We start from the raw sequence: 23,229 nt of genomic DNA, 5'->3' as shown, positions 1-23,229 counted from the left end.
CCTTCAACAGTCAACACCTTTTATTGTCATTGTACAGTCGCCTGGACAAGGACATTCGTTAAGAAGTCCACAAAGATTTAAGAAAAGTGACAAGTGACTAGAATTAAAAACACAGTACAGACAGTACAATTCTTCATAATCCATGTTCAAAAAGGTGAACTTCTGAGTCACATGGTATTTTAGTAAACGGTTTAAGTTCGTTTTTGCTGTTAAGTTTGTAAATGTGTTAACCCCACACACATTTAATTACTGCACTGTTGTTCTCTTTTTGCACATTTCTGCACATTTTGCACGTTTGTCTTGTCTTATGTGTCCTGTTTGAAATACCCAACATGTCCACTTACAAGCGTCCTACATGATGTTGTCCTGTTTGTCCTGTTCATCGTACAGAAAAGTTTTACTTTTCTCTTCTAGAGATCTGTACAGTAGGTCAGTTCTAGTCTTAGTTAGTATAGTTTAGTTTAGTGTGTATATACATTATACAATATATATAATTTTCTTTCTTTTATGATTGCACTATGGGGGTCTGTGTGAAACAGCATTTCAATACACGGTGTTCTGTGTATACTGTTGTACTGACAATAAACCTTCAATCTTGTACAGCAGCGTGAGGTCAAAGGGCGACAAATGATGAAGCACAGTCGTGTTCACTGGGACGATCTCTGCAGTCCTGTTTATTGATGTTCCAGCCAATCGTCACCTCTGGTCCCGCGCGAGAAGACACACATGGAAACAGACATCTCACGCTGTCCGGAGTACGTGGAAAACAGACTTGGGCGGCGTTAAGGTTTTTGAATCTGGACATGGCTCTGGTCTGTTGTTGGTGAGCACATGGTATATCTGCGTCCATCTCCCTCTCTTCTCCTACCCACAATTCTTCAGACCAACAACTTTCAGCCACTGCTTCTATTTCTTCATTTTGACCAAGTCACCTTTATATGTTCTGCAGAGGAAACACACACAAAAATCGAAATGTTCTGAAGAATAATAAAGGTCCAGTTTCAACTGCACTACAGACTCTCCTGTCCCTGACATACTGAAATGATGTTCAGCAGCCAGGATTTCAGGTGATGGTTCTTATGGGTTTTATATGATTAATGAGCTTTTTTTAATCGACTTTTCTAATTGTGAGATTATAGTTCGCATATTTAGTTACGTTATTACAGATATGCCCATGGCAACCATTATTTTTTTACATATTTTATGTCATTATGTTTCACTCACAAGTGCCTTGTGTGTAATTGAAGTGAATTGATTGTCACACGTGATACACAGCAACACAGCACACGGTGAAATTTGTCCTCTGCATTTAACCCATCACCCTGAGTGAGCAGTGGGCAGCCATGACAGGCGCCCGGGGAGCAGTGTGTGGGGACGGTGCTTTGCTCGGTGGCACCTCAGTGGTACCTTGGCAGATCGGGATTCGAACCAGCAACCTTCTGATTACGGGGCCGCTTCCTTAACCGCTAAGCCACCACTGCCCCTATTGTGTGCAGAAATCCAGGATAAATTAAATCCTTGTTTAATTGATGCATCATTGTAGGTTAAACGATGAAAGAGAGTGACTTAAGAGCAATGGCAGTCATCATATTCAGCCCCGGCAGATCTGACACCAGACGGGAGAGGAGATACAACATCACGTACAGTCGACATGCTGGAGTGCCACGTCAGACCAACTGGAGGAACTTCTACATGTCAGAAAAAGCCAGACGGCATCTTGTCTGTGCGCTTCTGGACAATATAGCGCCGGACGAGTGGGTTCCATCTGATGCTCCGCAGTATGATGGGCTGATGCCGAGAAGAAGACAGGACATCATTCAACATCTTCTAAAATGTGACTTCTAACTACTTATCCTTGGCATGTGTGCTGTTAAAATAAGACAGAAGGTTTGTAGACACTTTATTCTTCTTTATAGTTTTTCACATTTTCACTTCTGTCTTTTAATGTTTCATCATCTACTAATAAATCAGACGTCTCCGATTGTCTCTGCAGGATGTGTTCAGTCAGGATCCACGGTCGTGGTCGCCGTCCCAGATCGCCACTGCTGCTTGACGCTGGTTTATTAAAATTAATGTTGATCAAGTTTACATTTGTCTGGCCAGCTGTGTACATTACCATTCTATTCCTCTCCGTCTGAGTAAATTAGCATCTTCGTTCTTTTTGTTCGTTCAGTGCAGCAGAAATAGTATAAAAAGTCGTCTCTACCTCAGTTGTAATGACGTCGAGTTCCACTTCAGAGCCTTTTTGCCACCTTCTGTTACCTTCATGTCGCCAAGCTTTCGGGTGCGGCCATGTAAATGACGCTGATTTCAGGGTGTTTCATCCACCGGATTTATAATTTATCAAGACTGACGTGTGAGTACGAATGGATCAAGAATCACACGTAAAACTTGTCGTACCGTGATTTTTACACCAAATATACGTTTGGATTGATAAACGAGGCCCATTGTGAATTACAAATAAACTACACTGACCTTGTAACATGTAAATTATATTCACTGATTAAAGTCATTCAGTCCTGATATCAACACTCACAGTAAATTCTCCAGTTTACAGTGTGGATCCTCCAGTGCTGTAGAGAGAAGTTTCACTCCTGAATCCTGCAGATTATTGAAACTCAGGTCCAGGAGTCTCAGACGTGAGGTGTTTGATCTGAGAGCTGAGGACAGAGCTGAACAGCAACCAGCTGAGAGGAAACAGCGCCGCAGCCTGGAAGAAACATGATGATACATCAGATTATTACTCTTTATTTACCTGTAGATAATAAAACACACTTTATCCTGAATTTTATATTTAGTTTTAATTATTTATTCCACTTTAATAATTTAGTCAGATGTTTTGATGTTTTTACTCAGAATGATGTTGAAGGTGTTTTTCTCCTGGATATTAAAAAGTGTTTCATGATGAATGAAGAACATTAACCTTTCTTCTGAAACCATGTCTTGTATAAAACTGATCAAAATAAAACTCTGCTGCTGAAATGTATTTTTCTCCAAAACTAATTCCAAGACAAATTAATATTCAGTCCTGATATCAACACTCACTGTAGAGTCTCCAGTTTACAGTGTGGATCCTCCAGTGCTGTAGAGAGAAGTTCCACTCCTGAATCCTGCAGATTATTGATACTCAGGTCCAGGAGTCTCAGACATGAGGAGTTTGATCTGAGAGCTGAGGACAGAGCTGAACAGCAACCAGCTGAGAGTTTACAGCACTGCAGTCTGGAGGAAACATAATGATCCATCAGATTATTAGTCATTAGGTCACTTCCGCGAGCTGACGGGGGAAGGAAGCGGAATGGTTTATTAAATACAAATAAAACGGTACGAGGGCTGAAAAGGGGAAAAAACACAAACTAACCCGCAGGCGTGTGCCGATTGGCAGAACTGAAAACAACTCTATATTTACGTTGCCTGGTCCACATAAAATGTTGCATCCCCGACCGGCTATAAGACACATTATCACTCTTTACTTACCTGTAGATAAACACACACCCTTTATCATGAATTTTATATTTAGTTTTAATGTTGTATTCCATTTTAGTAATTTACTCAGATGTTTGATGTTTTTGGATGTTGAAGGTGTTTTTCTCCTGGATACTAAAGTGTTTCATGATGAATGAAGAACATTTACTTTTCACCACTTTCTAAAAATGAAACCATGTTTTATATAAAACTGATCAAAATAAAACTCTGCTGCTGAAATGTATTTTTCTCCATAATTATTTCCATGACAAATTAATATCCAGTCCTGATATCAACACTCACAGTAGATTCTCCAGTTTACAGTGTGGATCCTCCAGTGCTGTAGAGAGAAGTTCCACTCCTGAATCCTGCAGATTATTGTTACTCAGGTCCAGGAGTCTCAGACGTGAGGAGTTTGATCTGAGAACTGAGGACAGAGCTGAACAGCAACCAGCTGAGAGTTTACAGCACCGCAGCCTGGAAGAAACATGATGATACATCAGATTATTACAGTCATTATACATCTTTATTTACCTGTAGATAAACACACACTTTATCAAGAATTTTTTATTTAGTTTTAATAATTTTTTTCTGTATTTTCATGACTATTTACGTTGGTAGATTCTAACTGAAGGCATCAAAACTATGAATGAACACATGTGGAGTTATGTACTTAACAAAAAAAAAAAAGGTGAAATAACTGAAACATGTTTTATATTCTACTTTCTTTGCTCTGATTACTGTTTTGCACACTCTTGGCATTCTCTCGATGAGCTTCAAGAGGTCGTCACCTGAAATGGTTTTCCAACAGTCTTGAAGGAGTTCCCAGAGGTGTTTAGCACTTGTTGGCCCCTTTGCCTTCACTCTGCGGTCCAGCTCACCCCAAACCATCTGGATTTGTCCGGTGACTGTGGAGGCCACAGTCTCCACTTTTTGTTAAGTACATAACTCCACATGTGTTCATTCATAGTTTTGATGCCCTCAGTGACAATCTATTAATGTAAATGGTCATGAAAATAAAGAAAACGCATTGAATGAGAAGGTGTGTCCAAACTTTTGGCCTGTACTGTATAAATCAGAAGACCACAAAACTGTCACAGGTTCAAACCCCACTTAATACCACTGTGTCCCTGTGCAAGACGCTGCATCAGGAAAGCCAGCAGCCTGTGAAGGACTCTACACACCCCTCACATGCACTCTTCACCCTCCTACTATCAGAAAAAAGGTCAGGAAGCTTTCGGACCCTCACTGCCAGACTGTCCAACAGCTTCATCCCACAGACCATCAGACAGCTGAACACTCAGGGACTTTCTACTTTAAAGTGACACACTAACTCTCATGGCTGGTAGTAGCCTGGTGGGTAACACACTCGCCTATGAACCAGAAGACCCGGGTTCAAATCCCACTTACTACCATTGTGTCCCTGAGCAAGACACTTAACCCTAAGTTGCTCCAGGGAGACTGTCCCTGTAACTACTGATTGTAAGTCGCTCTGGATAAGGGCGTCTGATAAATGCTGTAAATGTAAATGTAACTCTCCAAAAAACTGAAACAATATCCTCCAGAAAAACAAACCTTTTCTGATTCTGAACTCTCCCTGTAACCAATGATTGTACGTCTCACCGTAGAGTCTCCAGTTTACAGTGTGGATCCTCCAGTGCTGTAGAGAGAAGTTCCACTCCTGAATCCTGCAGATTATTGTTCCTAAGGTCCAGGAGCCTCAGACGTGAGGAGTTTGATCTGAGAGCTGAGGACAGAGCTGAACAGCTCACAGCTGAGAGGGAACAGCGCCGCAGCCTGGGAGAAACATGATGATACATCAGATTATTACAGTCGTTTTTACTCTTTATTTACCTGTAGATAAACTCATACAATTTTATCATCAATTTTATATTTAGTTTTAATCATTTATTCCACTTTAACAATTTACTCAGATGTTTTAATGTTTTTACTCAGAATGATGTTGAAGGTGTTTTCCTCCTGGATATTAAAAAGTGTTTCATGATGAATGAAGAACATTAACCTTTCTTCTGAAACCATGTCTTGTATAAAACTGATCAAAATAAAACTCTGCTGCTGAAATGTATTTTTTTTTTCCAAAAGTATTTCCATGAAAATGTATATTCAGTCCTGATATCAACACTCACTGTAAATTCTCCAGTTTACAGTGTGGATCCTCCAGTGCTGTAGAGAGAAGTTCCACTCCTGAATCCTGCAGATTATTGTAACTCAGTTCCAGGAGTCTCAGACGTGAGGAGTTTGATCTGAGAGTTGAGGACAGAGCTGAACAGCAACCAGCTGAGAGGGAACAGTCATACAGCCTGGAAGAAATATGATGATACTTCAGATTATTACTGTTCTAATGTATTTACCTGTAGATAAACTCATACAATTTTATATTTAGATTTACTTTTAATCATTTATGCTTATACTGATATTTGGAAGTTTTTTTTCTCCTGTATATTAATAAGTGTTTCATGATGAATTAAGAACATTAACTTCTAACTTTCAATCACTTTTCATAACTGTTTATTTGTAATTAGAGTAATTCTTATTTATGTTACAGTGATTAATATCAGAGTGGTTCTGTGGTGTCATGACTATTGTCATTAGTCAGCAATGTGTCTTTTTCCAAATCCTGTATTATTGTCATGATTGGGTGCAGTTGAGATGCACCCCAGGGAGGAAATTCCTGACCCGACTGCGCCAGTCCAGGGCAAGGTGGGCGAGCCCAGAAATACCCCTTTGTCCAGCCAGGGGGAGTGCTCCCCCAAAGTTTTTTTTTGATGGGGTGTGGTACGGCTTGGGGGCTCCTCCTGAGGGGAGGGTGCGTGGGGACAGTGCTGGGTTCTCTGGTAGCCAGTAAGCAGGGCGGGCCAGGTATGGGCCTGGGTCTGCCTCCAGGGGGCGTAGCACCACAAAGCCCACTGGGAGGCAAGAGGATCCAGCTGGGACAGTCAGGTAGAGGACCTGCTTGTCCCAACGGATGCAGAAGGACCTGAGCGGATAGTCTGGAAAGGCCCCCACACTGGCAGAAGGGACGTTCAGCAAGAGGGCCTACATGTGGCCAGAAGGCACCACCCTGAGGTGCAGTAAACGGTCGCCGGAGAGTACGAGACCACCTCCCTGCGTGGTGCAGGGAGGGTAGCTGGTCACACTGTCAGCATGGACATGCAGCGACAGGGGTTGCATGTGCCCAGAAGGCACCACCCAGGGGTGCAGTAAACGGTCGCCAGATGGTCCGGGACACCCTCCCTGCGCGGTGCAGGGTGGGAAGCTGGTCACACTGTCAGCATGGTCATGCAGCGAGAGGGGCTGCATGTGCCCAGAAGGCACCATCCAGGGGTGCAGTAAACCGTTGCCGCAGGGACCGCCTTCCTGCGCGGGGCAGGGAGCAACGCAGGAAGCATCAGGGGGACATGCAGCGGCAGGGGCTGCACGTCACCAGAAGGCACCAACCGGGGGTGCAGTAAGTGGTCACCGGAGGGTCCGGGATGAAACAGAGGGTGTAAGTAGCCTAGTGGGTAACACACTCACATATAAACCAGAAGACCACAAAACTGTCACAGGTTCAAACCCCACTTACTACCACTGTGTCCCTGAGCAAGACGCTGCATCAGGAAAGCCAGCAGCCTTGTGAAGGACTCTACACCACCCTCACATGCACTCTTCACCCTCCTACTATCAGAAAAAAAGGTAAGAAAGCATTCGGACCCTCACTGCCAGACTGTCCAACAGCTTCATCCCACAGACCCACAGACCAGACACCTGAACACTCAGGGACTTTCCACTTTAAAGTGACACGCACACAGTAACTCTCCAAAAAACTGGACTAATTTCCTCCAGATAAAATAAAGTTTTTCTGATTCTGATTCTGACCTGTCCCTGTTATTACTGATTGTACGTCTCACCGTAGTGTCTCCAGTTTACAGTGTGGATCCTCCAGTGCTGTAGACAGAAGTTCCAATCCTGAATCCTGCAGATTATTGATACTCAGGTCCAGGAGTCTCAGACCTGACGAGTTTGATCGGAGAGCTGAGGACAGAGCTGAACAGCAACCAGCTGAGAGGGAACAGTGCCACAGCCTGGAAGAAACATGATGAAACATCAGAATATGAAGACAGCAGATTAAAAAACATCAGAAGATACAAACTGCTCTTCAGAAGCTGCAACAGAAGTGACTATTATGACTATCTTATTATTTAATTGTTTGTCTTACTTTAACCTTTCTTCTGCCTTTCTGTCTCTACACTCAGGTAAACACCCTGCCCTTGATGGTCCTCAACACTGATGAGCTCCAGAGCTTTTCTGTCTACTCAGAACCTCCTAGACAGACATGATACATTTTTGATGGCGCCCTGGTATTATAAGTAACACATATATTATAAGTCTGTGCATCAACTGAGGTTCCGACTTGATTTTATCATTTTTCAGATGCAAAAAGTAATGTATAATTTACTATTAAAAATGTTTTAAAGATGAAAATGAATGAAAATTAAATGAAAACCACCAGAGTCATGACATAAAATATAATAAATACAACACTCACCGTAGAGTCTCCAGTTTACAGTGTGGATCCTCCAGTGCTGTAGAGAGAAGTTTCATTCCTGAATCCTGCAGATTATTGTTACTCAGGTCCAGGTGTCTCAGACGTGAGGAGTTTGATCTGAGAGCTGAGGACAGAGCTGAACCGCTCACAGCTGAGAGGGAACAGTCACATAGCCTGGAATAAACATGATGATACATACAAGTCTATGAATTAAACTTGTATGCACATATCTGCACAAATCTGTAGAAGCAGAGTCTACTAAAAACATTGTTTTACTATTTGACCCATTGTCCCAACTGATCTACCAGACCTACCAGGCTTGTGTTCCTCACACGTTTTAAAAATATTTTTCATATCTAAACCATTCAGCATTGTGCAGGGATGTGAGAAGATCTGGACTCATGTTCTCTCTCCTATTGGTGTTTGTTAGGATTCTAACATCTGAATTTAGAACAAGTTACAGCAGCTGTCTGGAGAGAGAACTGAAACAGTCTAACCTACAAGAGATAAAGTCATGAAGACATGTATCTAGGTCCTAGAATTATCCCTGGTTTCTAAGTATGATCTCTATAATCTGGGACTTGGATCAGTTTATAAAAAAGGAGAAATCCAACATTCTAGAGAAACAAGAAAAATACATGTACAGATACAAATATTCATTTTTACAAGTAAAAAATTTATGAGTAAACAATAAAAAATACTTCAGATGATCTGACTTTTGGTTTGACCCTTTACACTCTTAATCTATTATTCGAACAAAGTTCATGTTAGTCTTGTACCAACCTGAGAGTCTCCAGTTTACAGCATGAAGACTCCAGTCCTACACAGATGTGTTCCACTCCTGAATCCAGGATCTTGTTGTTACTCAGGTCCAGATCAGTCAGATGTGAGTCTGGTGACTGGAGAGCTGCTGCTACAGTCTTACAGGACGAAGCAGTGAGGTTACATCCACCCAGCCTGTAAAGACAGAGAAGATGTCCATCATATTTACAGCTGTGTGTTACATGATATTTGATTGATCATTTCATCTGTAGTGACTGTTGGTCCTTACTGGACGCTGTATGCAGTGGGGCTGTGTTCAGCATAAACAGCAAATTTATAATATAAACTGTAAGACTGAAAGATCCTCAGTCAGGAACTCACCGAGCCTTTCTGCAGTTCCTCACTGAGATCATCAGTCTCTCACGGCCACCATCATCTGTCTTGTAGTTCTTCAGGTCGAACTCATCCAGAACATCCTCTGATACCAGGATCATGTAGGCCAGTACTGAGCAGTGAGCAGGTGAGAGATTTTCACCTGATTTCACCAACACATCAATCTCCTCATGCAGTGAAGAGTCTTTCATCTCAAGCAGGCAGAGCAGAAGATTCATGGCTCTTTCAGTGGAGATGTACTTTTTTCCAAACAACTTAGTCAAGACAATTTTGCGTGTGTTCTGATTGTTCATTTTCTTCTTGATGTACTGACTTGTTCTCTGGAGACTCTCTGAGCTGCTCTCTGTTTGGGGCAGGAGACCTTGTAGAATTTCCTGGTTGGACTCCAGTGAAATTCCCAGAAGAAAACGGAGGAAAAGATCCAGATGTCCGTTCTCACTCTGTAGGGATTTATCAACAGCAGCTTTCAGCAGATCATCCAGTGAGACTTTCTTCTGTCTTGTAAGAAAAGTCTCCAGTTTCTCCATGTCGTTGCTCAGATAGCAGTAAAACACCCAGAAAGCAGCAAGAAACTCCTGGATGGTCAGATGCACAAAGCAGTAGATCTTCTTCTGCTGAAACACAGATTCCTCCTTAAAGATCTCAGTGCACATCCCAGAGTAGACTGAGGCAACAGTGATGTCTATTCCACACTCTCTCAGGTCTTCTTCATAAAACAAGAGGTTTCCCTTCTCCAGCTGGTTGAAGGCCAGTTTAGCCAGTTTCAGAACAACCTCTTTATTTGACTGCAGGAGCTTCTGTCTGTCCATCTCACTCCTCTCATCGTACTTCTGGTTCTTCATGTTGGTCTGGATGATCAGGAAATGGGTGAACATCTCAGTCAGAGTTCTGGGGATTTCTTTACTGTCGTCCTGGACCAGCACTTCCTGAAGAACAGTGGCTAAGATCCAGCAGAAGATGGGGATGTGACACATGACATAGAGGCTCCTTGATGTCTTCATGTGGGAGATGATTTTGTTGGCTTGGGTCTCATCTCTGATCCTCTTCCTGAAGAACTCCTCCTTCTGAGGGTCATTGAAGCCTCTCACTTCTGTTACCTGGCTGATGTGTTGAGCAGGAATCTGATTGGCTGCTGCTGGTCGTGATGTAATCCATATGAGAGCCGAGGGGAGGAGGTTCCCTTGAATGAGGTTTGTTATGACCACGCCCACTGATGATGTCTGTGTGACGTCACACAGCTTCTGTTTCTGAATGTGAAAATTCAGCTGAATTCTGCTTTCATCCAGACCATCAAAGATGAAGATCATCTTACAGCCCTCATATTTCTGTGTGTCCTCCAGCTCCTTAAGCTCAGGGTGGAAGTCCAGCAGAAGCTGATGAAGACTGTACCCTTCATCTTTAACCAAATTCATTCCCCTGAAAGGAAGCAGGAAGATGAAATCTACGTCTTGGTTTGCTGCTCCTTCTGCCCAGTCCAGGATGAACTTGTGCACAGACACAGTTTTTCCTATTCCAGCAACACCCTTGGTCATCACAGTTCTGATGTGCTTCTCTTGTCCAGGTGAGGCTTTAAAGATGTCATTACAGTTGATGGGCATGTCTTGTCTTCTTCTCCTGTGTGCTGCTTCTATCTGCTGAACCTCATGTTCTTTATTCACCCCTTCACTCTCTCCCTCTGTGATGTAGAGCTCTGTGTAGATGCTCTTCAGGAGGGTCTGGTTCTCCGGATTTATGATGTCTTCACATATGTGCTCCACCTTCCTCTTCATACTGGATTTATGAGTCTCCAGGACTCTCTGTAGGACAACATCAGGATCTGGTAATGAAGAACAACATCCACAGACAGTTAGAAGAATCAAGAAAATTCTGGGTTTTAAGCCAGATGTTCACCTATATGTATATTGGTGGCTGTGATTGGTCCTTTTGTTGAAGGTTTTACAGTTTCATATTGTGTTTTATTGCCTTTTTTGTTACTAATAGCCTAAAAATGACAATTGGTGTTTAAAATTCATCTAAACAATCACCAGACTGTAATTTGTTCCAAGTTCCAAGGAAATAAATGATGGACTGGCTTCACACCACATTGATTACTGGACACGTGTTATAACTGGAATTACAGCAGCACCAGTCGACATATTCAGGTGAAAAGTAATAAAAGTCGTACTTGTGTCTCTGCTCCTGTTGATGGTCGGGTCGTTGGTTATCAGGTTCTGGTGTCCTGATGGAGCTGTGTGTGTTCCAGTCCTCCACACAATGCAGACACACAGAAGGACAGTGAGAACCCTCAACACCTCAGATTGACACTATTGACTCGTCTTTATATGTAAATTATCATACAGCAATTTTTAAATGTCAAATTATTTACCAAAATAAATAGCAAATTACAAGTAGTTATTGTGTGAAGAAATCTAGTGTGTAAAGGCTGATTTGAATGATAATATTGATGCATATTGGTAGGAGGTTGAGTGAATGGTGTTCTGGTGAAGTAAGAATAATCCAGACTCTGGAGATGACCGGAGAAGAAATGGGCAGGAAATTAATTTCAGACCTCTAGAACAGTAAAAACCATCTTCTTAAACTCCTTCCCTCTGGCAGACTAGTGATTAGACCAGAACCAGCCGACAAGACAGAAAAACGTTTCCTACCCTCATATCCAGCTGAACTGCAGCACCAGAGCAACACTTGTTCTCTGACATTATTACTACACAATACTACTTAGTCTAATTTGTAGATATTGTTTGTAGGAGCCATTTTGTGTTTAAGTTCATTTAATTGTACAATGTTGGCCTTGCAGTCTTGGCCTCTGAGGAATAAAGAGTTCCTAATGCACAGCTCCAAAATCATGTCGATGACACAACCGTGGTGGGTCTCATAAGCAAGAATGTTGAGTCAGCATACAGAGAGGAGGCACAATGACTGACGGACTGGTGTAAGGTCAACAATCTGTGGACAAAACTTAAAGAGATTATTGTTGACTTCAGAAAAGAATGGATAGACCAATCTCCACTGAACATTGATTTAATTTTTATGGAGATCATCAAGAACACAACCCTTGGTCTAGAGGAGAACATCTCCTGGACTCTCAACACCAGGTCAACTGCCAAGAAAGCCCAGCAGACTCTACTTCCTGCGGAGACTGAGGAAAGCACATCTCCATCACCAATCCTCATCACCTTCTATAGAGGGACTATTGAGAGTTTTCTGACCAGCTTACAACTGTCTGATGGGTGGTAGTGGCCTAGTGGGTTAGACACTCACCTATGAACCAGAAGACCCAGGTTCAAATCCCACTTACTACCATTGTGTCCCAGAGCAAGACACATAACCCTAAATTTCTCCAGGGTGACTGTCCCTGTAACTTCTGATTGTAAGTCACTCTGGATAAGGGCGTCTGATAAATGCTGCAAATGTAAATGTCTGGTTTGGGAACTGCATCATATTGGACCATGAGACCGTACAGCAGATAGTAAGGACAGCTGAGAAGATCATCGGAGTCTCTCTTCCATCCACAATCCACATTTACAACACACGCTGCATCAGGGAAGCAACCGCCATTGTGAAGGACTCTACACACCCCTCATATGCACATCTCACCCTCTTACCATCTGGAAAAACGTACGGAAGCATTCAGGCCCTCACTGCCAGACTCTGCAACAGCTTCATTCCACAGACCATCAGACACCTGAACACTCAGGGACTTTCCACTCTGAACTGACAAAAACAAACTACCTCATATGTTCAGAACATATCTCTATTACATTTATGTTACAGCAGAATTTTCACATTTGTTATGTTGTGTAGCGGTTCTTCTTCTGTGTTGTGTTTTTCTCCTATAGAGCTCCGCAGTTGTGGAACAGCTTGCCTGTCAGTGTTCGGGATTCAGACACAATCTCAAAACCTATCTGTTTTCTCTGGCTTTTTGCTAAAGTCCTAGACCCTCATTTCACTTGATTTTGACGCAGTGTCAATTATAAAGTCCAGTTTATCACAGAGTCCCCCTGTTAGACACAGACAAAGTTAAATTCACCCTAGTTAGGCTGTCCTAGTTAGGGTACCGGGCCACTGTAGCACCAATATACCACTATAACCACATATTTCAGTATCGGTCGTACAGTGCAACTGTCTGCCGCTGCTTCTGTTTGTTTTTCTGCGAGACACGGAATCAAGCACCCAGACTACTGGCAGACCCCAGTGATCAGACCAGCAAATAAATCCTGGTTCCTGACAACTGCTTGGACAAAACATGAAACAAACCAGAGGGTCACCACAGCCACCACCACCGTTACAACTACAGCTTCAGGGATCTTCAAATGGACCAGTAACATCATTATGGACACGTAATCTAGACCATGACACTGACTACATCCTGGACTTCTCCAACCCTACAACCGTAGGACTTATCATTATATCATATCCAACCCTGCACTGACACCATTTGCAGGCTCACTCTACCCTGGAAGGGGGGTCACTCTGTATCACTCCTTCCCAACGTTTCTTCCTTTCTTTTTTTCTCTCTCCTAGAGTTTTTTTTGTGTGGAGTTTTTCCTTGTGTGCAGAAGGGTCAAGTGTGGGGGGTGTCAACTGTAGGGCCTGTCAAAGCCCATTGAGACATACTGTATGTGATTTTGGGCTATATAAGAAATAAATGTTGTTGTTGTTGTTGTTGTATTTTTATTTTGCTCCTCAAACAGCAAATGACTAGATGACACTAGATGACATATCGCGTCACAACATCACATCTCCCTCCTGCGCCTATCAATCTTATAGCCCACGCCATGTGTTAAAGAGAAAGGAATCGGGTCCCTAACCCACTAACCCAAGGGCACCATACAGTTTTTTTTACAAAACACTACCACACTTAGATATTCCACAATTAATTAAATACCCAGATTGTCACTATTCCCTCTCACCCTGACCAGAATACAGGTAACCAAAATAAAAGTATTTAGAAAATAAGAAAATAAAAGACACAAAGCAAACATTTAGAGGTGGTAGTAGTCTAGTGGGTAAGACACTCGCCTGTGAACCAGAAGACCCGGGTTCAAATCCCACTTACTACCATTGTGTCCCTGAGCAAGACACTCCAGGGAGACTGTCCCTGTAAATACTGATTGTAAGTCGCTCTGGATAAGGGCGTCTGATAAATGCTGTAAATGTAAATGTAGAGAAATACACTCCCGGTACATCTCCACCTTAATTACTTATTTGACTGAGATATTGTGTGTAGTGTCTACGTCCCAGTGCCCCTGGGGATTGGTGTGGCTGGTTGTGTTTTTGTGTCTCTGGGCGCTTTCATATGTTAGGACATTTGCTTTGGTCCGAATCAGTTGGTTAATTTTGAACATAATATAATTTCCATCTTGGTTCAGTTTCCTTTCACACGGGAAAAATCAGAGCGAGACAAAATGAATCGCTTTGAATCACCCAAGAACTTTCTATCTGCTGACTGGCCAGATATATCACTGCGGGATCAACTAAGGTAAATACAGGAAGCAGACAACACTGTTCTTAAATCACATTATAGCGCTTGTTCCTGTTTAATAAAAATTGGACATAAATTCTTGTTTATTTAATTTTCTTTGTTGATTATGCTAATTATGCTAAAATAATGCTAAACACAAAATACTGCAAACAACTGTTTACTCACCCCAAGAGACATCACTAAATGCTACTCTAACTGAACAAGCTGATTAAAAGCTGTGGTGTGGTGGTCAGGCAGGGTGGCGGGCATACATGTATACAGCATTTGTGTACAGCATATTTTGTGTGACAAAAAATTAAACACATCGCATTTTCATGTTATAAGATCTGAATAACCTTCACATTTCTAACTATAATAAAAAAACAATGACTAAAAATATAATATACGTAAATTATTATTTATTTTACAAAGTCACAGGGAGCCGCGTCAGGATGAAAAAGCTGCATACAGATTGCCGCGGATTGCCGACTCCTGGTCTAGGAGGAAGGTGACAGTATAACTAAAATAATTAATTATGGAGGCAAAGCAAGATGCATGAACTTGTGTGAAATATTTTATTAAATGTGTACGTATTCCTGCAGAATATATTTTCCATGATATAATTGTGAGAAGCAGAAATTTTTTTTTTTTTTTAAACTGGATTCGGTTGATGTTACAGGAAAGATGTTTTAAACTTCATTTAATTAAATGAATGTAATATCCACAACTACATACATACTACAAAATTTCAGTATTCAGTATTATTAAATTTTCAGAGGAGTGCTTTTAACAGAACTAAAGACCTATTCTTTATTATCTTTTACTACATGTCCAGAATTGTATTCTTCAGGTCAAATGTCAATGGAGAAAGACACTTGGCCCTGCTTTTGTAAGGTTTACGGTATAGATCTGCTTTGTGTGATGTTTGGCAAGACAGGAGGGAAAGAAATCCTGAAAATCTCAGGCTTTGCTTTCGCGGTGCAACCAAAACGCAATTTCCTGAAGCTACATAGCCTCCATCTCACTTTAGCATCGTTACTCAAAACGCATTACCTGACTGCCCGAGATCGAGTAAAATGGGCCCCATTAGTTTCGAACAAAGATCTCAGATTTAATTTACATGATTTTTAAAGGGAGATATGCAGCTGTGGGCGTGCTGGAATATAAAAACTTTGCACACAGTACAACGTGACTATAGTTACTACTACCTGCGCTAGTTTTAAACGTTTCTCGCACAGTCTTACGGGAAATATATACTTCAATATTCATTCATGTGTCGATCAGATTTCAATGACTTTTTCAGAATTTTGTATGTTTTTCTGTATTCCAAAACTTTTCAAGACCTGGAAAATCTACTTTTTAAATTCCATGACTTTTCCAGGTTTTTAATGACCGTAGGAACCCTGTCATTCAATTCACCAAACTCCACAATCTGTTCCTCACCTCTGATCACTGGAGGGAATCTCCACTGAAGTTAGGAGGAAAACCCATGGACCGGTCACTCTTCATAGACACACAGCTGGACACTGGAGACTCTGGTCTGTGTGTTTGATGGGGACCAGTGACCCCCTCCTCACCGTTCCCACAGAGACTCATTTTAGACACAGAGTCCCCTAAACCTGTCGAGAGAGAAAATAAGAAAGAGAGAGAGAGAGGTAGAGAGAGAGAGACTGTTCATTCTTCAGGACAGTTTTAGGGAAACTGTAACAAGTTTTTATACTTTTTATACTGGTATATTGTGTCATCTGGTTCAGGTGTAATGGTCCTGGTATAGTGGTACAAGTACTGGAATGATATATATTGTAACACTGATTTATGTTTGTGTGTATGTAGACAGTTGTTTGCAATATACACAAACATACATAAATATATACAAATTGTTTGTCTGTAAACCTGCTTTTATTTTTCCATTAAACAGAAAAAGGAGCAAATAAGAGGGGGCAAATGGGCAAATAATGGGGCAGCTGTGGCCTAGCGAGTACCCATAATCTGAAGGTTGCTGGTTCGAATCCCGACACAACTGTCCCCACACACTGCTCCCCGGGCGCCTGTCATGGCTGCCCACAGCTCACCAAGCGTGATGCGTTACAGAGGACACGTACAAGCGTTAAATACAGAGGGCACATGGATTTATGATCTCGGTTTGATGCCACTCCTGTTGCCCGGCTGTTCACCTCTTGTGCTGGTACCTGTTCAAAAGGTGCTGGCTAATAAAAGGCACCTCTGAGCTACTCCACTGAGTCAACGTCTCTTCTCTCCCCATCACGCAACCCGTTCACTACAGTATTGTAGCATTGGCAGCCAATAGGGCTGGCCTGATTAGCATAAGGGCCACCTCTGGGGTGAGTGAAGTAAAAGTTGTATTGGGGGTGAGTATTGGGGGATTTAGTGAAAGTGAAGTGATTGTCACACGTGATACACAGCAGCACACAGTGCACACAGTGAAATTTGTCCTCTGCATTTAACCCATCACCCTGAGTGAGCAGTGGGCAGCCATGACAGGCGCCCGGGGAGCAGTGTGTGGGGACGGTGCTTTGCTCAGTGGTACAGCAACCTTCTGATTACGGGGCCGCTTCCTTAACCACTAGGCCACCACTGCCCATAGTGGGCAGTTGCCTGGTAGTGGGGAGTGACTGGAGCAGGCATGGCGGCGTATAATGATCTAGGGTGAATGCCTCTCCTGTTGCTCTGCTGGTACCTGATTGGTACTAGCAAATAAAGTCTTCTGCAAGCTACTGTGTCAAGCGTCTTTACTCTCCACACCGCGGAGCCCGTAGCTACAGCATATAGACTGCAAGATGAATGAGTTATTAAAAAAATCACTCATAACTATCATTATTTTAATTACCAGTTAATTTTTGCCAGTGATACTTCGACCAGCTCGAGAATTCCCATGACGTAACGAATGTTTAAGCAACTTAAAAAGCCGAATAATTATTAAAAACCCGGCCGGACGCAATTTCCAGGTCTCAGGTAGAAGAAACGAAGACGTCTGGTCCCCGAACATGAAGTTACTCACCGCTGCTGGGGTTCAGTTCGTCCATCGTAAAATCCGGACTGGCTTTTACTTCAGAAACTGCGTCATGGAGAAACTTTCGCTTTTGAGGAGCAGGACGTCGCTTACCTGTTACAGGTAAACCTGGAGATTTTATTTAAACAAATGAACAAAGGAGAAATCCAGCGTTATTTAACTATAAAATAGCGCAGGACGCTGAAACTTCTTAGTAGAACCGTCCGTTTCACCTTCAATGGCGCTCAGCAGGCTGCAGTACCACCTCTACTCCTGTAGGGGGAACTGCAGGAAATTATTCTTATATGAAATAAAAAACCTTTTAAATGCTGAGCTATTATAAATAGTGTCACTTGTCTGGCCCTACACCGTATTCACTGAACATTTTAATAGGGAACTGCGCATTAGATTATGATGAATGGTCATTTCTTACCAGGTAAACTGGGGCCACTGGAATCTCACTTGTTTAGGGTAAAACAGGACGTGTAGAAATAGCATCAAGCATTAACTGTCTGGCCCAAACTATTCTTCACTGTAGAATTCACCTGGGAACTTTTCTCATATACACACCAGTTTGTAATAAATGGTAAAATCTTGGCAGGAAAGTGAAGTGATTGTCATTGGGAAACACTGCTGCTCAGCACATTGGTGAAACAGAGAAATGTGTCCTCTGTTTTTAACCATCAGCTTTGGTGAGCAGTAGGGAGCCATGACAGGCACCCGGGGAGCAGTGTGTGGGGATCGGGATTCAAACCGACAACCTTCCAATTTACAGTTCTGCTTCCTTACCTGCTAGGTCACCACTGCTCCACAGGAATTCTAAGGTTTATGTGCTTTGGGCTACTGAAATCTCACTTGATTAGATAAAATAGTACATGTACACTGAAAAAACTAATTTTGAGGTATAGTAAAATATACTTGATTTACTGTCATAATTTTTACATTGCAATATTACAATTCATTGCAAATTAAAATTTCTAAGTAAAATTTTAAAGCAATACACAATAATTCATGTATAAAATGAACTGACTGGGAATAGTAAATTGTATTATATATTTTCTCATATGATTTAACTGTTTTAAAGTCATTGCACATAAAGCTAAAAATACTGAGTAATTTTAATCTAAAATCTTAGCACCTTCACCTCCGCGTGACTAACCGGAAAGAAGAAAATCCGCGATTTCGCCTGGCTAAATCACATGCCCGCGTTTTTTGAATAGACATAGACGGTTGGGATTGTCACACGTGGATGCAAAGTTAGTGTGTAAGGTAAGTTATTGCCCTTTTTTTGTTATTTATGACAATGCATCGGTCCATGACTATTTTAAAAGTTCGATTGACTTTTGTTGTATAACTGTAGTAATGTTACCTCTAGGTTACATTAACCTAGGCCTGCGTTTTCCACTGCAGTCTATGAAGCACCCTCATACAGAAGTCAGTTTAAAACCAAAGAAATTTGTGCTAGTGAATTTGTTTAAGGGCGCTTTCACCCATTCGGACCAAAAGCCCTTAGTTCGGTTCGTTGGTGTGAAATCACCAATCGCACTCGGGTACGCACTAAATCAAGTGGACCGAGACCTCCAGAAAGAGGTGATCTCGGTTCACTTGACTGCGTATCAAATGCCGAACTCTGGTGCGGTCCGCCTGGTGAGAACGCGTACCGAACCAAAACAGGACCAAACGCTATGAATCTCATTATCTGACGGCATTAAATCATTTGTAGACTTTAATTTATTTCGTTAGAACACGTAAAACATGATTCGTCGAGAAGGTGCAGTGTGTCACACACGTCTGGTCGGATGAATGTACAAGTGATTTAACGTGATAAACAATCACTGGGAGGATGACGGACCCGCTTTAATATTCGTCATGTAATTTTCTCCTCAGTCACAGAAATATACAGCAGTCAACGACACAGGATCTACTTCCTGTATTTACTTTTGTTGTTACCGCGGCAGACACGTCTGACCAATAAGCAGAGAGACAGTTCTCGCGTGATTTAAAGTGACGCATTGATAAAATGATAAAATGTTACAAGCTCACCATCTGATTCAGACCAAAGTGCGATCATCTTACGCTTACCACGACTTTCAAAACATTACAGAAAATATATGAAAAAAAAGAACAACCATAAAATGATAAAAGAAAAAATGGCAAAAACATTCTCCTATCGAAGGCTTGAGGTTGTCAGTGGTAGTCCAGCTGCTGAAGACTTCAAGGAGAGATGGCCAGCCTTATTTTGTGAAGCTGAGGTATGTAAATTTATTCCCTTTATTAAGCCCTCTTGTCTGGCCAGAAACAATAATTTAAAAGTATTATTTAAACATTGATCTCTTGTCATTTCATATAAAAGAAGAATTTAGGAGATTAACTACAATTTCGCTGGAACAGAGCTTCATGAACAGGCTTGACACCTACACACCAAAAATGATTACCCTAATGAAGCTCAAGGGAGGTGTCGTGGGCACCAAGTTGAGGCCGTACATGGACATACTGAGTCAGGTGTGTTTGTTAAATTTAGCTTGTTCACTTTTTCAGGAATGTGGTCTGTCTCTCACACACTACACACATATGCACATGCAGTATCAATCCTCACTCAATAGTCAGTTTTAATCACTTTTATTTATATAGTACTTTACACAGCACAAATAAGGACTGTTATTGTAGAGGTCAATTGTTGGGTCTTATCCAGACTTGATCAGCCTATCAGAAACCTTGGGGTAAACCTAAAGATAAGAAACCAAAACAGTTAAAGGCAACTATAAATGTTGGCACCAATCACCTTTAGATGTAACAAAGTACATGGGATATTTCATTTTGTGGTTTCCATTACAGTCTGTTAAATTATTGCAGCATAAATGATACTTCTATCTGTTTGAAAACTAAAGTCCTAGATTTAATCCTAGTGATCTGAATACCCAGACACTAATTGCTACATACTGTGTAATATAGTGTAGTGTAAATATATTTAGCAGTTTAATCAGCAAAGAATGGTAACAAACAGCTTAACACGCTACAAAAGCAACCACCAGACAGACTCCATCTTTCCATACTTTTCTCTTGTGGTCTTCACTCAAATCACTGCTCATATGCCATCATATTATTTCTTGGTAGTTTGTTTTCTATGGATATTGGTTATGTATTGAAAATAATAATGTTTACAGAACCAAAACATTGAGATGAGGCGTGAAGCTGTTATCCGGAGCCTCATACTGTACCTTGGCGAGAAGGAAGAGGAACTGTTTGAAGATTGCCAGGTAAAGTGTTTATAGTTCAATGTCATGTTAAAATGTTAAAATTGTATTACCATAACATACACCAGGGGTGGGGAACCTATGCTCCTGGAGGGTCTGTGTCCCGCTGAGGTTAAAATCCAACCATAATCAAATACACCTGATCCAGGTAATCAAAGTCTACTAGAAAATTCAAAGCATGTTTGTTGGAGCTGGTTTGGGCTAACCTCTGCAGGACACTGACCCTCCAGGACCAGGGTTCCCCACCCCTGATGTAAAGGTTAACCTTAAAGCAGGGGTGTCCAAATTCTGTTCTGGAGGGCCACTGTCATGCAGAGTTTAGCTCCAACTGGCCTCAATGTACCACAGTCAAGTAGTATATTTATGGCTAAGGGTAACATTATTTGGCTTATGTCATGTTCAACTAATGTTTAACAAAACCTGGCTCGCTGTAAAATAGGCTTGACTCAGTTAAGCGTAATCTATACTGTATTACTTCAGTTTACATTTTTCAGTTAAATCCAAGTCATTTATTTTGTCTAAATTGTGCAGGAGGACAACCACAGTGACACAACGCTACACACCCTCAAGATTCTGGTTGTCCATGGAGCTGATGGAAAGGATCCAGTGGACGTATCCATTATTCTTGAAGGAAAGGAGATCTTGCCGGGATGCCACAATGCTGCTAAAGCTTGTGCACTGCTTATGGGACTCATTTATGCCCTCAACCTCGCATACCCCAGAGCATTGCGTTACACTTTCGAGGTGTTTCAGAAACTTTTTCTAGAATTGGATGGAATTAAGCTGTCTCCAAAAGTACAAGCTTTAAAGTCGAAGTTGCTTTCTTAAAAGCTTTTGCCATTGCAAGTACTGCACATTTTTGGATGCCAGTATACTCCCCAACTAACTTTTAAATCTTCCAGGTTGAATTGGACCATTTGGACAGACAAAATGTTTTTCTGATCACTTGTGTAGATAATTGCTTTGTTTTAGACTATTTTAAGTTTAACTGAATTTGTAAAAGCGCATCTTTAACTGTTTCTAAAAATGTTTTTATGCATTTTATGCATTGTTTTATATTTTATGCATTTAATGTTGTAATGCACAAGTCCAGAGTGCTGTGTTGAATGTTGAAACTGCACTATTCGAGAGGATTGATACTTTTATTGAAATGGTAAAAAATCTTATATCCATGCATTACATCCATGATTGTTTAAAACTCATCCCATGTTTTTGTATTCCTCTTGGGGTTAAAACACTTTCCGATCTTGAGAAATTTAGTTGTTTTCAGGACTCCCATTCCTAGGAAAACACTTGTCATGCAAAAAACTGAGGTTTTGCTTAATGTAACTTTAAAAACCGTACATTTGTGTGACTGAGTCATTGTTTAATGTTGGAACAAAATTAATTGTCTATGTTGTGTGTGGGCTTATTTAAATGCAGACAAAATTAATATATTTAGAAATATTTAATTAAATATATTTAATAAATTTATTGAAATATTGAATAAAACTTACCTTATAACAGTAAATAAAATTTACTATTTTAAGGACAGCTGTGGGTTTATATTTAAAAAAAAATATATAGACTTTATCTAAATGCTTTGAATAAATATAGTTTATACATTAAATAGAATTAAGTAATATTTACTTAATATTTTAACACATTTTAAGTCATAGTAATGCTTCGATTTTACTTGATTTTGGTAAGTGCGTTTTATTTAAAATTATAGCAGTAAATTTTACTTGAACATTGTTAGTGCAAATTGTTACTAGGATTTTATTAAGTAAATTTTACATGTTATTTTTTTCAGTGTAGAATCAGTATAAAGAGTTACCCGTCTGGTATAACACCCTTTCACCACAAATTAAATCTGCGTTGGATTATGAATAATGTCAATTTCTTACCAGGAAAACTAAGATTTCAAAGCCATGGACCACTTTTAGGTAAAACAGGACGTGTAGAAATAATAACAAGTGTTACCTGTCTGGCCCAAAACATACTTCTCTGTAGAAATCAACTGGAAGACTATGCTCATATGCATATAGGTTTATGGACATTTCCAGGCGGGATAACTCGGGTTTCAAAGCTTTGAAACCACTGAAATCTGGTTGGTTTGGTTTTCCTTTCCACAAATGGAGATGGAGAATAAGGAATGATTTTCAGTCAACCAATATTACCAAGAGAGTTTTTCTCCTATTTATTCACACTAATTAATATAGCTATTTATGCATTCTTATTTAAATATTGGAATGAAAATACAAATATATGTTTATTGCTCTTAAACTGAAAATTACACAATAAAATATAAGAAAGTGTCACGTCCGCTGCGCCAGCTCAGCCCCCCACGACACGCTCT

General features: G+C 41.0%; 1 protein-coding gene and 1 long non-coding RNA gene across 5 annotated transcripts; both read right to left on the bottom strand.

The window, feature by feature from the left end:
- Positions 1-261: 261 nt before the first annotated feature.
- LOC114766880 (NACHT, LRR and PYD domains-containing protein 12-like) lies at positions 262-12,353 on the bottom strand. Of its 4 annotated transcripts, XM_028958211.1 has the most exons (11): positions 11,331-12,353; positions 9,155-10,982; positions 8,795-8,968; positions 8,012-8,185; positions 7,374-7,547; positions 5,610-5,783; positions 5,086-5,259; positions 3,766-3,939; positions 3,046-3,219; positions 2,537-2,710; positions 262-943 (listed from the first exon to the last, which is right to left on the bottom strand). In XM_028958211.1, the coding sequence occupies exons 2-11, from the start codon at positions 10,933-10,935 to the stop codon at positions 907-909; spliced, it is 3,210 nt and encodes a 1,069-aa protein (XP_028814044.1). In that variant the 5' UTR covers positions 10,936-10,982; positions 11,331-12,353; the 3' UTR covers positions 262-906. The 4 variants fall into 4 exon arrangements, with proteins under 4 accessions (XP_028814044.1, XP_028814053.1, XP_028814063.1 ...); XM_028958220.1 differs by lacking the exon at positions 3,766-3,939 and having other exon boundaries at positions 11,331-12,352; XM_028958230.1 differs by lacking the exons at positions 3,046-3,219; positions 3,766-3,939 and having other exon boundaries at positions 263-943; positions 11,331-12,350.
- Positions 12,354-16,095: 3,742 nt separating this feature from the next.
- Positions 16,096-17,902, bottom strand: LOC114766918 (uncharacterized). The gene is made up of 3 exons (XR_003742869.1): positions 17,871-17,902; positions 17,647-17,766; positions 16,096-16,246 (listed from the first exon to the last, which is right to left on the bottom strand). It is a non-coding gene; the product is annotated as an uncharacterized LOC114766918 (long non-coding RNA).
- Between the last annotated feature and the right edge of the window lie 5,327 nt (positions 17,903-23,229).

The sequence above is a fragment of the Denticeps clupeoides genome, chromosome 2, assembly GCF_900700375.1.
Source record: "Denticeps clupeoides chromosome 2, fDenClu1.1, whole genome shotgun sequence".
Classification (NCBI taxonomy): Eukaryota; Metazoa; Chordata; class Actinopteri; order Clupeiformes; family Denticipitidae; genus Denticeps; species Denticeps clupeoides.
Note: the sequence above shows the minus strand (reverse complement) of the source record. Positions and strands in the feature narration are given on the sequence as shown.